General features: G+C 39.5%; 1 protein-coding gene across 1 annotated transcript in view; it reads right to left on the bottom strand.

Annotated features, from left to right (window-relative positions):
• RIPK1 (receptor interacting serine/threonine kinase 1) overlaps positions 1 to 16,266 on the bottom strand; it is a gene marked incomplete at its 5' end in the record, with an annotated part of 36,089 nt that extends 19,823 nt beyond the window's left edge. Inside the window, 5 exons of the mRNA XM_059179130.1 lie at positions 8,583 to 8,732; positions 10,492 to 10,720; positions 12,049 to 12,186; positions 15,159 to 15,315; positions 16,085 to 16,266. Of these exons, the coding sequence (XP_059035113.1) occupies positions 8,583 to 8,732; positions 10,492 to 10,720; positions 12,049 to 12,186; positions 15,159 to 15,315; positions 16,085 to 16,266 (856 nt within the window). The remainder of the gene's footprint in view (positions 1 to 8,582; positions 8,733 to 10,491; positions 10,721 to 12,048; positions 12,187 to 15,158; positions 15,316 to 16,084) is intronic.
• Between the last annotated feature and the right edge of the window lie 277 nt (positions 16,267 to 16,543).

Below are 16,543 nucleotides of genomic sequence, written 5' to 3'. Positions count from 1 at the left end.
AGACAAAAAAAAGGATTTCTTAACTAAAACCATGGAGGCCAGAGTATGTGGCGCAGTATTTATTAAGTCCTAAAAGAAAGGAACTGTCAACCCAGAATCCTATACCCAGCAAAAAAATCCTATAGAAATGAAAGTAAGCTCGAGACATTCTCAAATGAAGAAAAACTATGATAATTTGTCCCTAGCAGACATACCCTAAAAGAATGGCTAAGGGAGGGCGCCTGGGTGGCTCAGAGGGTTAAGCCTCTGCCTTCGGCTCAGGTCATGATCTCAGGGTCCTGGGATCGAGTCCCGCATCGGGCTCTCTGCTCAGCAGGGAGCCTGCTTCCTCCTCTCTCTCTCTCTGCCTGCCTCTCTGCCTGCTTGTGATCTCTGTCTGTCAAATAAATAAATAAAATCTTAAAAAAAAAAAAAAAAAAAAGAATGGCTAAGGGAACTTCCTAAACAAGAAGGAAATGATAAAAAATGATACCTTGGAACATCAGGGAGGAAGAAAGAACACATGTGGTGTAATTAAAAAATAAATATCTGTTCTTTCTCCCAGCTTCAGCTGATTCATGGCAGGGAGCTCTCAAAATCCCTGGAATCCCCTAAGCAGTAAGAATGTCTTTTCTATGTTAATGAGACAGCTCCTGGCTAGAGGGATGAGGTAGAGAGGCTAGATAGCTTCAGGATGGGAGCTTGTTACCAGAAACACCTAGTTATGATTATAAGATTGGAGCTTTCAGTACCGCTCTTTGACCTCCAGGGAGAGGAGAGGGACTAGAGATTTAGTTCAGTCACCAATGACCAGTGATTTAATTAATATTGCCTACCTAGTGAGGCCTCCATGAAAACCTCTAAAAAATGGGGTTTGGAGAGCTTCCAGTAGTGACTACGTTGAGTACACTGTTGGGAAAGTGGCATGGGAGCTATGTGGCACACCAATCCCACCACCAATAACTTAATGAATCTCTTCCTTTGGCTGTTCCTGAGTTGTATCCTTTATAATACCCCAGTAAATGTAAATAAAATGCTTTCCTGAGTTCTGTGAGTTCTAGTGAATTATTGAACCTTAAGACGGTTTTATGAGGACTCTCAAATTTGTATTTTGTGGAGCAGAAGTGTGGGTAACCTGGGCATACTATCTGCACCTGGTGTCTAAAGTGGAGACAATCTTACAGCTGGGCTAAGCCCTTAAACCTGTGGAGTCTAATAATAACTCCAGGTGGTTAATGTCAAGATTTAATTGAATTCTAGTTGTGACACATTTAGTGTCAGAAGTAGTACTATAAAAAACACCCCAAAACACAGTAATCAAAAACATGGGTAAATGCAATAGGCTTTCTTTCTCTTTTTGAGTTGTTGTTGTTGTTGTTTTAATTTAAGGACTGCGTTTTTTTAAAATTTCTTTTCAGTGTAACAGAATTCATTGTTTATGCACCACACCCAGTGCTCCATGCAATACATGCCCTCCATAATACCCACCACCTATCACTGACAGTTGAAGCAAAACTGTAACAATGTCAATGTATTCTAAATATATGTAGAGTAAATATTTAAGGCAATTTTATACAGAGGAAGGTAAAGGAAAATAAAGGAAGTAAAGTTTTTATACTCCACTCAAACTGGTAAAATAACATCAATATACTGTGATAAATTATGTGCAGACAATGTTAACACCTAGAGTATCCATTGGAAAAACTATCCTCAAATATACTATCGATAAGTTCAGGGGAGCCTGGGTGACTCAGTAAGTTAAGTGTTTGACTCCTGATTTCAGCTCAGGTCATGATCCCAGGGTTGTAAGATAGAGCCCCGCATTGGGCTCTGTGCTGGGGCATGAAGCCTGCTTAAAATTCTCTCCCTCGGGGTGCCTGGGTGGCTCAGTGGGTTAAGCTGCTGCCTTCGGCTCAGGTCATGATCTCAGAGTCCTGGGATCGAGCCCTGCATGGGGCTCTCTGCTCAGCAGGGAGCCTGCTTCCTCCTCTCTCTCTGCCTGCCTCTCTGCCTGGTTGTGATCTCTGTCTGTCAAATAAATAAATAAAATCTTTAAAAAAATATTCTCTCCCTCTGCCCCTTCCCTGCTCATACATGCATGTTCTCTTTCTAAAAAAAAAAAGAAAAGAAAGAAAAAAAAATACTATACTATTGATAAATTCAGATGGGTTTCTAAATACGTTCAAGAATGCATAGGAAGGCAACAAAAAGAAAACAGAGAAATGAGAAACAAAGAACAAATAAAAATCAAAATAAAATGGCAAATGTGAGCTCTAACATATTAAAATTACACTAAATTAATATGGTCTAAAAACACCAATCAAAAGACAGACATTGACAGAACAGATTAAGGAAACATGACCCAAGTACATGCTGTCACAAGAAACTCACTTCACATGATTATACACAATTGAAAGTAAAAAGATGGGGAAAGATAAATAAATATTAATAAAAGGAAAGAAGGGTGGCTATATTAATATCCAAAAAAGTAGACTTCAGAACAAAGATCATTGCTGGATACAAAAGGGACATTTATATAATGATAAAAGGATCACTCCATCAAAACACAGCAATCCTAAATATATATGCACCAAACAACAGAGATGGAAAAATCTATAAAGCAAAAGATGATAAAACTAAAAGCAGAAATAGACAAATTCACAATTATAGTTGTAGACTTGAATATCTCTTTCTCAGTAATTCAAAGAACTAGAGAGAAAATCAGCCAAGGCATAAAAGAACTCAACAACATCATCAATAGGATCTAATCTAGATTTACAGGACACTCTACCCAAAGACAGCAGAATAATCCATTCCTTTCAAGTGTCCACAGAACATATCCCAAGATACACCATATTCTGGGCCAAAAAATAAACCTCAATAAATTTGAGATGTTAAACACATAGAACATATTCTCTGACTAAAATGAATTTAAGCCAGAAATCAGTAACAGAAAGATAACAAGAATATCTCCAAACTCCTGGAAACTAAACAACATACTTCTAAATAATGCATAGATCTAAGGGAAAGTCTCAAGGAAAATTTAAAAATGCAATGAAGTAAATGAAAATAACAATATATCAAAATTTGCAGGACATAACTAAAGCAGTGCTGAGAAGGACATTAGACACACATTAGAAAAGAGAAAAGGTCTCAAATCAAAATCAGTAATCTAAGTTCCAACCTTAAGAACCTATAAAAAGAGGAACAAAACAAACAAAAAGTAGAAGAAAGGAAATGATGAAGAACAGGAATCTATGAAATGGAAAACAAAAACAATAGGGGAAATCAATGAAACAAAAAGCTGGTTATTTAAAAAGATCAACAGGAAGACTAACAAAAGAAAACAGAAGACATACATAACCAGTATCAGGAATGAAACAGGGGATATCACTACAAACACTGCAGATATCTAAACAATAATGAGAGCTACTACAAACAACTTTACATATATAAACTTGATAACTTAATTGAAATGTCATTTCCTCAAAAAATACAAACTACCACAAGTAGAACTACCAAACCATTTGATACACTACTTTGATATAAAACAGATTACTCTGATGTAAAACAGATCATCTTGATAGCTCCTTTACTACTAAAGAAATCAACTTTTCAATTTAAAAACTCCAGGAAGAAAAAAAAAAAGAAGGGAAAGAAAAGAAAGAAAGAAATTTCCAGGCCTGGATAGTTTCCTGGGAGAATTCTACCAAACTTTAAAGGAATTAACATCACTTACCCCCATTCTCTTCCAAAAATTAGGAGGGAAAACTTCTCAGTCTATTTTGTGAAGCCAATATTAATCTGATATCAAAACCAGACAAAGATAATACAAAAAGCAGAAAGTTATAGATCAATGTCCTCATGACTATACTTGGAAAAGTCTTAACAAAATATTAGTAAATGGAATTTATCAATATATTAGAAGAATCACACACCATTACCAAATAGGTTTTATTCCTGGGATGCAAGGCTAGTTAGGTATTAAACAATTAGTGTAATTCACCATATTAACAATTAAAAGAAGGGAAAACATACCACCATACCAATCAATGCAGGAAAAGCATTTCACAAAATTCAAAACGCATTCATGATAAATTCTCAGAAAAATAAGAATAAATATGGTGAACTTCATCAAGTAATAAAGAGTATCTACAAAATATCTACAGCTAACATACTTCATACTGAAAGTCTGAGTGCTTTCTTTTAATACTGAGAAAGGTAAGGATGTCTGCTCTCTCTGCTCTTATTTAAGATAATGCTGGAAATTCTAGCCAATGTGATAAAGTAAGAAAAGGAGATAAAAGTCATACAGATCAGAAAGGAAGAAAGAAAACTGTCTCTATTTGGAGATGACATGAAAATCTAAAGAAGATATCCCAAAAAACTCCTAGAACTAATAAGTCAGTTCAATAAGGTCATAAGATAAGATTAGCACAAAGAAACCAATTATATTTCAATATTCTAGCAATGAACAAATGGACACCTAAATTTAAAATACAACTGACTTACAATTGCTCAAAAAAGAGAAATATATAGGACTGGTCTGCTAAAGACTATATAACACCAATAAAACAAATCAAAGAAGATATAAATAAATGAAGAGACATATTGTGTTCATGAATTACAAAACTCAATATAGTAAAGATCTCAATTCTCCTCAAATAGATATACTGATTTAACATAATTTCTATCAAACTCGGGGTGAGATTTCTTTATAGACAAGATTTTTTCTAAATTTTATATGGAAAGACAAAGGAACTAAAATAGCTAAAAGAACTTTTTAAATTAAAAAAAAAATGGGAGGAATCAGTCTACTCGGTTTTAAGACTTACCATTATATTAAGACTGGGTATTGGCAGAGGGATAGATGCACAGATCAATGGACCAGAATAGAGAACTCAGAAATAAGTGCATATAAATATCCCAACTTATTTCTTTTTTTTTTTTTTTTTTTTTTTTTTTTTTTTTTTAAAGATTTTATTTATTATTTATTTGACAGAGAGAGATTACAAGTAAGCAGAGAGGCAGGCAGACAGAGAGAGGAGGAAGCAGGCTCCCTGCTGAGCAGAGAGCCCGATGCGGGACTCGATCCCAGGACCCTGAGATCATGACCTGAGCCGAAGTCAGCGGCTTACCCCACTGAGCCACCCAGGCGCCCTCCCAACTTATTTCTGCCAAAGAAGAAAAAGCCATTCAATAGAGGAAAAACAGACTTTCTTTTTTTTTTTTTTTTAAGATTTTATTTATTGATTTGAAAGAGAATAAATGAGTGGGGTGAGGGACAGAGGGAGAAGCAGGCTCCCCGTTGAGCAGAGAGCCTGAGGTGGGGCTTGATCCTGGGACTCCAGGATCATGACTTGAGCTGAAGGTGGACACTTAACCGACTGAGCCTGGAAAGAAAGACTTTCAACAAGTGGTGCTGAACAAGAGGATATTGATAGGCAAGAAATGAGATTTAACCTAAGCCACACATCTTATATAAAAATTCACTCAAAATGGATTGTGTTATTTTTCCAATAAAATATAAATTGAGTAACAGGTAAGAAAGACAAATCAAATATTTAGTTCTGTGCTATTGTTCTTTGGTTATCAATTAAAAATTTTCCTTGACAATTATAGAAAAAAATACTTAACACAGACTTAAATGTAAAACTTTAAGAATTTTAGAACAAAACACATTATAAGATCTTTGAAAGCTAAACCTGACAGTGTTCTTAGGTTGGACACCAAAAGTGCGATCCATAAGAGGAAAAATTAATAAACTAGACTTCATCAAAAACTTTTATTCTGTGAAATATGCTTCTAAGAGGATTAAAAAGAAGCACTACATGTTGGAATTAAATATTTGCAAGCCACATATCCAATGAAGGAATACTATATAGAATATATAAAGAACATTCAAAATTCAATAGTTAAAAAGAAACAAGCAATGTAAGTAGAAAATGGGCAAAAGTTAGTAAAGCAATATTTTACCAAAGCAGATAGACAAATAGCAAATAAGCACAAAAAAAGACATATTCAATATCATTAGCCATTGGAGAAATACAAATTAAAACCACAGTGAGATTTCACTACATACTTATCAGAATGGCTAAAATGACATAGTGACAATATCAAATGCTAGCAAGGATGCAGAGAAACTGGATCACTGGTGGTTGACACTGCTGCCAGGAACAAAAAATGGTACAAACACTGAAAAACAGTGGCAAAAAAAAACCCTCCCCACACACAAAAAAATCATGAAACTACTGTACAACCTAGCTATCTCACTTCTGGGTATTTATTCCAGAGAAGTCAATACTTATATTCACATAAAAACCTGTAACATGAATATTTGCAGCAGTGTTTGTTTTAACAGCCAAAAACTGGGAACAAATTTCCTTTGAGGTGAGAATAAACTAACTGTGGTACATTCACACCATACAATACAAGGAAAAGCAACAAATCATTAATACACACAACAGCCTTGACGAATCTCCAGGGATTTATGCTGAGTGGCAAAAAGTCAATCCTGAAGTGTTTCCAAAAAGTATTTTATGATTCTATTTATGTAATGTTTGCGAAATGACAAAAAAAATTATAGAAATGGAGAACAGATCAGTAATTGACAAAGGTGAAGAAGGGGGGTGGGGCTGGGGAGGAAAGTGGGTGTAGCTATAAGAGGGCAATATAAGGGAATCTTGTGGTGATGGAGATGTTCTGTATCTGACTGTATCAATGCCAATATCCTACTTGTAATACCATACTATAGTTTGACCAGATGTTATCATTGTAGTAAACTTGGTAAAAGGATAAGGAATATTTATGTTACTTCTTTTCTTTTCTTCTTCTTTTTTCCCCCCTAGGATATTATTTTACTTATTTGGCACACAGAGAGAGAGCACAAGTAGGGGGAGTAGCAGGCAGAGGGACAGGGAGAAGCAGGGTCCCCACGTAGCAGGGAGCCCAATGCAGGGCTTGATCCCAGGACCCTGGGATCATGACCCGAGCCAAAGGCAGAGGCTTAACTGAGTGAGCCACCCAGGTGCCCCTGTTTTGTTTTGTTTTGTTTTTTTTTTAATTAAAGATTTTAAAGTAATGTCTCTACCCAACCTAGGGCTCAAACTTACAACCCCTGAGATCAGGAGTCCCACACTCTACCAATGGAGGCAGCCAGTACCCTTCTGTGTTTTTCTTACAACCACACGTACATCTACAATTACCTCAAAATAAGAACTTTAATTTTAAAAAAGTGAAAAAGGCATAAAACAAGAGACAAGACCAAGTCAGGAGAAGATTGACCAACTAAGAGAGTAAGAAAACAAGCAAATAAACCAAAGTTAACCCTCTAATCCTTGGTAGTAGTTGTAGGCGGGGCTTTAATTCTGTTTTCTCATAGCAGAAACAGGCTCCTAAGTGACTTCTTGCTATTTATTTTTTGCTCAACTGATTGTCTTTCCTCTAATTTCCATGTTTCCTCTGCATCTAGGATCTTAGCAAGATCCTAGGTAACCTAGGGGAGTGGGAAGAAGTGCAAGGATGTGACAAAACATCCATGTCCTTTTTCCTCTTCCTCTACTACAGGCCCAATCTAAATGAGAACATACATTTCCAATTATGTCAGCTACATAAAGGGAGAGAGAAGAAATAATAGAAGCTAAGAGACAAAGAGGCCAGTGGAAGCAACCCAAGTATCCATCGACAGATGAATGAGTAACGAAAATGTCTATACACACCACGGAATACATACCATCCAGTGATAAGAAGGAAAGAACTTCTGACACAGGCTATAACATGAAGGAAGCTTGGACATTATGCTGACTGAACTAAGCATGGCACAAAGGGACAAATACTATATGATTCCACTTACATGAGGTACGCAGAGTAGTACCTTTCTGTTTATGTAATAATAGAAATAACAATAAACTCAGAGAGATGAAAAGTTAGAATGGTTGCCAAGGGCTGGGGGAAGGGGAATGGGGAGTTGGTATTTAATGGGTACAAAGTTTCAGTTGGCGAAGATGAAGAAGTTTTCGAGATGGGTGGTGGCGAGAGACACGCAACACTGTGAATGTACTTAATGCCACTGACCTGTACACTTAAGAGAAGGTTAACATGGTCAATGATGTTACGTATATCTTAACACAATTATTTTTTGTTTTTAGAAATTTCATTTTTTAATTTTTTTTAAAGATTTCATTTATTTATTTGACAGAGAGAGATCACAAGTAGGCATAGAGGCAGGCAAAGAGTGTGGGCAGTGGTAGCAGGCTCTCCGCTGACAGAGAGCCGATGCGGGGCTCTATCCCAGGACCCCGAGATCATGACCTGAGCTGAAGGCAGAGGCTTAACCCACTGAGCCACCCAGATGCCCCAATCTTAACACAATTTTTAAAAAGTTAATTATGAAACAAAAAAGAAATAAGAGCACCTTGTAGGCCTTCATGCTTTTGAGAGGGATGGTATCTTTTCATTGAACAAAATGTTTGAAATCTAGAAAATCAATTTGAAATCACCAGTGGAACTGAGTTTTCTGAAAACTTAAAGCAACTTCTTGATTACATCTTCCTAGGAAAAAATCGCCTCACTGGCAATGTTCAGGTCATGAAAGATGCCCTTACCAGTAAATGTTGGTCGAATGTCTGGTTTCGCCTCCCAGCACTGCTTCATGATGCTAATTATCTCCTCTGGGCAGTATTCAAGGATGTCTTCCACATTTGGCCTGTTCCCAGATTTAATGCATATTATCAACTGCTCTTCACAGATCGCATCTATAAAGCAAAGAAGGATTTAAGTTGACTTTCTCTTCAAGTCCTGTGTGTCTCAGGTAGGGAGGTGGCAGAACTTGGACAAAGCTGCTAATCTCTCTCCCTAGGCTGTGCTTTTAGTCCAGATGCCTCATCCGATAGAGGCAGAATGACCCCCTGACAAGGCACTGACATAGTCTACTGTCCAGATGATCAAACAACATTTAACCTTGGCAAGGAGAGACAGAATTCATCACAAGGTGGCCACCTGATAGAACAAATAGAATATATAAATAAAACCAAAGGCATACTCCAGATTTTAATACAAAAACAAATATGGTATAGCTCTTACCTGTAAGGAGCTCAGTCTATTGAGAGTGACTGAGAATATAGAGTGGTTAACTGCTATTCAAGGAGTACAAAGGGTTCTTCTAACACAACTGTGACTAGAAGGTCAGAGAAGGCTTTGCTGACTCAAGAAAATAAGCAGGATTTATCCACGTAAAGAATCAGGAAGGAGGACTCAGAGAGGAGGATTCCGGGCTAGGGAAGCAGGATATGAATAGACTGGAAGTCCCCGAAATCATGAAGTGTCCCAGGAATTATGAGTAGTTCATTCTCACTGGACATACGGACTAAGAAAAGAGAGATAAGGAATAAGGATAGAGAAAGACAGAAAAGCCATATCAGAGAGGGCATTGTATTCCATACTGAAGAATTTGAACTTTATCCTAAAGGCCCAGGGAGCCTTGGAAAGATTTAAATAGATGAGAGATGGTCATACTTGCCTTTTAGGATGACCAGCTCGGCTGCAGTGTGAATAGGGAATGGCATAAGCAGGCTTCAGCAGAAATAGAGGGTGTGGCCAGCAGAGAGTTTGGTGGGGGTAGAAGTGAATGAATACCTTGAACTCATAGATTTTGATGCCTGATTGGATGTGGGAAACAAGGGGTAAAGCTGAGACTGGGATGCATAAGGTTTCTGGTCCAGCAACTTGGTAGGTAGATGGTAATGCCATTTTCTGAACATGAGAAGAGCAAAGCTGAGTGGACTACAAGGGGAACATGTAGAAGATAAGTTTATTTAGGGGATGTTGCTTTGGGGTTCCTCTGGTAAGTGTAATGGACATAACAGATAAGTGGATATCCAGGCCAGGGCTAAATATAAGAGATTTTAGAGGCCTTGGCAATGGGTGATCATTAAACCAGGGGAGCTGATAATCACCCCAAAAAAATGGGACCAGAGAATATCCATTAATCTAAAGAATGACTACTTCTGTATCTGTTCTCCTACATGAACCATGTGTTTTCTCACCTCTTCATTCTTAATTTGAATTAAAGTGCCCACAGTAAGTACTGAAAAGAAATGATTCTCGAGTAAGGGAGCAAGTGAATGAATCAAGTATGAAGTACATGTCTCATAAGCAGAAGCAAGCAAGCTTTCTTGTCCAGGAAGAATCCCGGAATTTTATGGCACCTTCCGAACTCAGATACATCATCAAGTCTCCTACTTGTCCTATGATCCCTGATTCCCAAACTGAAATTACTTTTATTCAACCTCATTGTGTTGAGCACCTACTGTGTTCCAGGCACTGTGTGGGCAGATACTGGTAAAGTAGCACTGAAGAAATCAGATATGGTCCCAGACCCTGTGTAGCTTATGGTCTAGTGGGTGAGAAAGATGTGAAATGAACAGACATGATAAGTCTTAACCGACTTCACTGAAGGCCGCTATTTTACTCAGCAGGTCTGATTAACACCTCACTCCTCTACAAATGTCTTACTTTCGTAGGGCTCCTTATTAGCAAATATTGCCCAAAGTACTATGCCAAAGCTGTACACATCTGACTTCTCTGAGGGCTTTGCGTTGATGTCATTCAGATGCTCAGGGGCCATGTAGCAAAGGGTTCCACCGTTTTTCTTAGAGACTCGATTCAATTTCCTCTGCTCGTTATGTTCCTCTTTAGTCAGTTTACTCCACATCTTAAAGGAAGCAACACCAAGATCAGCTATCTGCAAGAGAGCAAATGGGATTATTCTGTGAGAGCCACAGGCAAATCAGACTTGTCTTTAAATTTGGGGGTTAACTAATAGATGGGAGGTAGAGTGGATTTCCAGAAATTTCCACTAGGTAGAGCAGCTAATTCTTAACAAATTCATAGAAACTTTGTGCTTCTTCAACTAGTTGGACAATGTCCCCTAAGAAATGTCCATGTGAAATTCTGGTATCTCAGAGTCTTATGCAATAAAACCATGGAATCTGCTAGTGGGGTTAGGGGCAGGGGAGGGGAGAGAAAAAGCAGAAGTCATTTCTGACATGAACTACAGCAAAACATGTTTATTTGAATTCCTCATTTACTCTGCATATTTTTTCAACTATTTTGGGGGCTAGGAAGAAAACGTATTTTCTTCTCAGCAAATTTGTACAGCCAATGGTGACAACATACCACACCTTTAGCTTTCCCAAAGGGTGTCCTGAAGCCCATGGATGCAAGATTCTAAGGACTCCAAAGTCCTGAGAAGGACAGCAGTGCTAGTTGTTTTGAGTGGGTAGCCTGAACCTAAGAGAAGATGGGATAGGAAAGGGGTGGGGGGGAACAGAGAAGAAAGCAAGATGAAAAATACAAAGGTCAGACACAGAACAGAGAGAGGAGGCAAGGGCAAAAGTGTGGAACAATAGAACAATACAGTTAAGAAGAGATCAAAGATGAGAGTTTCACTTTCACCTCTAGGAATCCAAGCCTATGGGTATGGGTTTTGGCGTGTGATGATCTAAAATCCCAAGATTGTAACACAGGAGATACATAAAAGATGTTACTAATGTAAAGAAGGAAGCTTCTTTCAATGTTGTAGGAATAAAATCTGTCCAAGACTAGAAGGAAGTGTTAGAAGCAGAACGTTGTAGTGGAAAGATGCCTGCGTAAGCAGTTCCTGAGTTCTCCCCCAAGTGCTGCTTCCCCTTTCAGATTCTCATGCTTGGATTCCTGCTGCCAAAACCAATTAGATGTGACGTTCCACCTAGTTAAGTTTGCTCTTGAGTAAACAAAAGGAAAACCTCTTCCCCTTGTTCCCTTTACTACAATGGAGTAAGTTACAGTTTAAAATTTTAAAAAACTGATAAAAAATGTAGATTAGAATAAGTAAATAAGTAATATGAACTCCATCAAGTCCATAACTTTCTTGTCAATGCTCAGCAGACCCTTCCACTGGCTCCACTGTTGCCAGCTCTAAGCTGAATAAGGTCTTCCTTTAGAGGTCTACCAGGTACAGAAGTGGATTTACAATGGAGAATTAAAATCAAATCACCCCAATCTTCTAGAAACCTTCAGATTACGATTTACCTTAATGTGAAAGTCATCATCAACGAGGATATTTTCAGGCTTTAGGTCCTTGTGTATTATGCCTTGTCCATGTAAGTAGCACATCCCTTCAATGATCTCCATAATTATCCTTCCTTTTAGAGAAAGGGGGATGCTGACCTAAAACAAGTGACATTAAGTCTGTGAAAAGGAAAGGTAAGTCAAATGGGCCAAAGCAACTGTTTTATTCCAAAGTAGTGGGACCTGAACTAGAGGATATACAGATCTTTCTCAGCATACAGTGGGGATATATCCTTATAAACACATCATACATTCTCAATATCGTAAGTAAAAAATGTGTTTAATATATCTAACGTACTGGACATCATAGCTTAGCCTATGCCTACCTTAAGCCTACTCAGGATGCTTCCATTAGCCTTAGTTGGGCAAAATCATCTAACACAGAGCCTATTTGACAATAAACTGGTGATTATTTCATGTAATTGACTGATACTGAACAGCAGGTGAGAAAGTGAATGGCTGTGTGAGTAACAGAATGGTTGTGAGGATATCAGTTGTCCCCCATGTCATCACGTGGCTCACTGCCACAGCCCAGCCTCACAAGAGAGGATCGTAATGCATGCTGCCAGCCCAGGAAAAGATCCAAATTCAAAATTCAAAGTATGGTTTCCACTGAATGCCCATTGCTTTGCCCATGATAAAGTGAAAAAAAATCTTAAGTGGAACCACAGGTTAGGGTCCATCTGTAGCTACCAGGAGTCCTTCTATCATGATCTGCAACAATGTCATCATTTTAAAAGAGGCCCCCTTTGAAATAAAGATTTCTTCCACATGCTAACAGTATTAATGCTGTGTTTTGTCATGTAAAAATAAAACTTTCATGCCAATATGGTAATATATTAAAATGCTATAAAATTAAGCCCCTTGGGTGCCTGGGTTGCTCAGTTAGTTGGGCAACTGCCTTCAGCTTAGTCATAATCCTGGAGTCCTGGGATCAAGCTCCGCATCGGGCTCCCTGCTCGATGGGGAGTCTGCTTCTCCCTCTGACCTTCTCCCCTTTTATGCTTTCTCTCTCACTCTCTCTCTCTCAAGTAAATAAATAAAATCTTAAAAAAAATTTTTTTAAATTAAGCCTCTTGAGAGAGGAACACAATAATGATTAGAATATATGCATCTTTACTACCTAGCATAGTGCCTAGAATTGTTGTTGAATGAAGGGATAAATAAATAAACAAAAAACAGGCATTTTCCACAGTGCATTAATATATGCTACTATATACTAAATGGATGAACAATGTCACAGCAGTGTGTAAATGAAATAATATTGAGAAAAAAGAATACAAGAGATTCTCAGTGTGCTCACACTGATTACAAACATAGAAAGATTAACATGCGAGATATCATGATGTTAAAAGAATGCGGAAGTGAATTTACTAGTTATTTGGTAATCTGTTATCAGATACTTCAGGTCCTTGTAAATTCGCAAGTCATTCTTACTGAACAATTCTATTCTAGTTACACAAATATCAATGTTAATGTAGAGCATTCCAAAACATTAGTTTTGCTTAACACTGAAAAGTGCAAACTGTGTGTGCATGCACACGTGCAGTCTCTGGTTTACAAACGGGCTGTCTCCTAAAAATTTATGTATATGTTGGTTGTTGGTAAACACCAAAATTTAAATGGCGGAAGTTAGAATCTCAAGTGAATCCCCCCAAACCATATTTAAAACCCACAATGATCACCACCATCCAAAAAAGAGTCAGAGATTTTCCCTTCTTCCTTGGTATAACTTTGACCTTCGGAACAAATTCTGAGCAAGCAAAGGAAATCCCTTTCACATTCCCTGCTCTGCTTTTCTCCCTCACACCCTCCTGAATTCCTCTGGAGCCCAAACTAGTCCACCTTATCTTCACATCATCCTGCAGGACACCTGGTGTCACACAGGATTTATCTCCCAATCAAGATGCCTACTTACTTCATGCAGCAGCTGGTCTCGCCTAGTTTGGGCGAGAAGAACAGTCTAACTCAATTATAACACAATGTGTATCAGTGAACACCTGTTACCCTTCCCACAACTGTCTGCGAGAGATGTCTGGGGCTTTGAAGACCTGAAGAACGGACATAACCTCAGGCAGTTGTAGGGTGAGGGAGAAGAGCTGTAGGGTGAGGGGAAAGGGGGGGATATTTGCCCTACAGACTGCTACAGCCCACCATTCCCACAAGCAATCTATGCTTTGGCCAAATCCAGTTGTTTGCAGTGTCCCAAATTTGGCATAGTCTCTTTGCTTTGCCATTCTCTCACCGGAACACATGTTCCTAAATCTCTGCTTGTCCTTCAGGCTTTGGCTCAAGCATCCTCCTTCTGGAATCCCTTCTTATCTATTCCACACGAAAGCGAGCGCCTCTCCCCTGTGTTCCCAACAGCATGCTGGGAGATGTCTACCGAAACCCCATTACGCCATACTGTTCCCTCCTCAACTGTCCGTGGTATGTGTCTGCTCTATTTGCTATTGCCTCCCCAGCAACTAGCACGAGGCCTTGTCCTTAATAGGTAAATAAACGCTAAAAAATGCTTTATTAAAGTGATGTGGTTTGCATGCACAATTTTTCTTTTATTGTAAGTCTTACTTATCCAGTGTTGTTGCCTCTGATGTTCTATATTAAGCCTCTAGGTTTCTCAGTTGGCATCAAAGAGCAATCACTAAGATTCTGTCTCCACAGACAGTCATGTCTAGTATACATCCTTCAGTCAGTCGGTCAGCTCCTGGCTACCCAGCAGGCATCTGCCTCGGGTCAGACCACGGGCTTCTGGAAGACAGTGCCTACCCCTGAACTGTAGATGCTGTACTGGCTGACCAAGGCCAGCACCAGCACTAAGACACAGGGAGGACCCCCCCCCCCCCCCGCAAAGTGAGGGGTATAGACAGCTATCTGCAATGACTGACAGGAAAGCAAGACCACCTTCTGGGCAGGGAAAGTTTGAGACCTTTTCACCCGGTATTGACTTCAGAAAATTCAAACTCATAAGGGGGTTATTTGACACCAACAACTATGACAGTGAGAACCATCACAGAAGAGCAGCGCCTAGGGCACGGTGCGGGTTGAGCACGCAGCGAAGCCCTCTTTACCTCCGCCTTCAGAACGTGCATCAGGTTGCCCTTTTCCATGTACTCCATCACCAGGGAGTAGTTCCCTTCTTCTATGATGACGCCCAGCAGCTTCACCACCCGACTATGTCTCAGCCTGTGCATCATCTTGCCCTCCTCAAGGAGGGACTCGTTGTACCTGTGGGACAGAAAGGTGCTGTCAAGATGGGCAGAGTTCGCACCCCTGTCCCTTGTGCCCCCAAGAAATGCAGTGCACGCCTCCAACGCATCACACACTGGTGTTGATGCCTGTGCGTGCCCTGATCTCTTCCAGGCCCAGACAGTGGGCATCCACAGGTAGAGGAATTTCTCAGTCCTTCCCAGTGATGGGTAGTGAGCGTTTGAGAAACATCAGAGCAAAGAAAGAATGAATGCAAAGCACACGGAGAGCCACAAGGAGAGGCAGCCTGAGCAGATGGCACAAGAGAAAATGCAGCCTCTCTTGGTAACAACTCTGAAAAGAAAAGAGGGAAGTAAAACAAATCTACCAACTGCTTTAAAGAGAGGGCTTCTGGAACTTCTAATTAATGGCCCTTTTTTTTTTTTTCTATAGGTAGGGCTGGTCCCCGCCAAAACGTTGCAGCAAGTACAGGGGTCTATCTCATTGCCTTCCTCATCACTCCTCATCTCCTTCCCTTTCTCTAACTCCTTCTCTTCGCTTCTCTTCCACTGTCTGTTAGCTGGGAGCTTCTTGCTAACCAGCCTCAGAATCCCCATTTAGCAGTACAGGGGTAATAATAACCAGCTCTCAGCGTTATTGGACAAAAACTGTGCCCACTGACACACCACGGTCTGTCTCCCTCTAACGCCTGGGCCATGTTTATCCACTGCCCTGCCCTGCATCTCCACAGTAATTTTTCCCATGGCCAGGCTGTAATCTGGCCCAACCGCCTCTGCTCCTGACTCACTCAGTGCGCTTGGGGCCCGTGTACACCTTTTTCAGTATTACGAGTCCATGGCATCTGTGTAAACACAGAGACACCTTTCCGAAACCCCCGCTGTCCAGGTACTCCTTCTCCAGTAAGTCACTAGTTTTCATCTTAATGTCATCCAAGGACATGGTTGGTTTCCTTGTGGATCCTGAGAATGTTCAGAAATGTACCACTTTTTCCCACTCAGAGCTGTGCCCTGTGAAACAAAACAAAAACAAGAAGGCATCTCAGTGCAAAGAGTCATTATCCAAAAAACATGCAAAGTTCTACCACGTGCTTAGTGTGCCTTAAATTTTTTTTTTTTGAGGACAGACATTGTAAGATGAACTGTTTGTCGTATTTTCAAGAATCAGAGAAAACCACAAGTTTTATTCCTTTAAGCTTCCATTTCTGGCAACATGGAGAAACAAAAATTTTAAAACCTCCCTGCTGCAA

The sequence above is a fragment of the Mustela lutreola genome, chromosome 6 (assembly GCF_030435805.1).
Source record: "Mustela lutreola isolate mMusLut2 chromosome 6, mMusLut2.pri, whole genome shotgun sequence".
Taxonomy (NCBI): domain Eukaryota; kingdom Metazoa; phylum Chordata; class Mammalia; order Carnivora; family Mustelidae; genus Mustela; species Mustela lutreola.
Note: the sequence above shows the minus strand (reverse complement) of the source record. Positions and strands in the feature narration are given on the sequence as shown.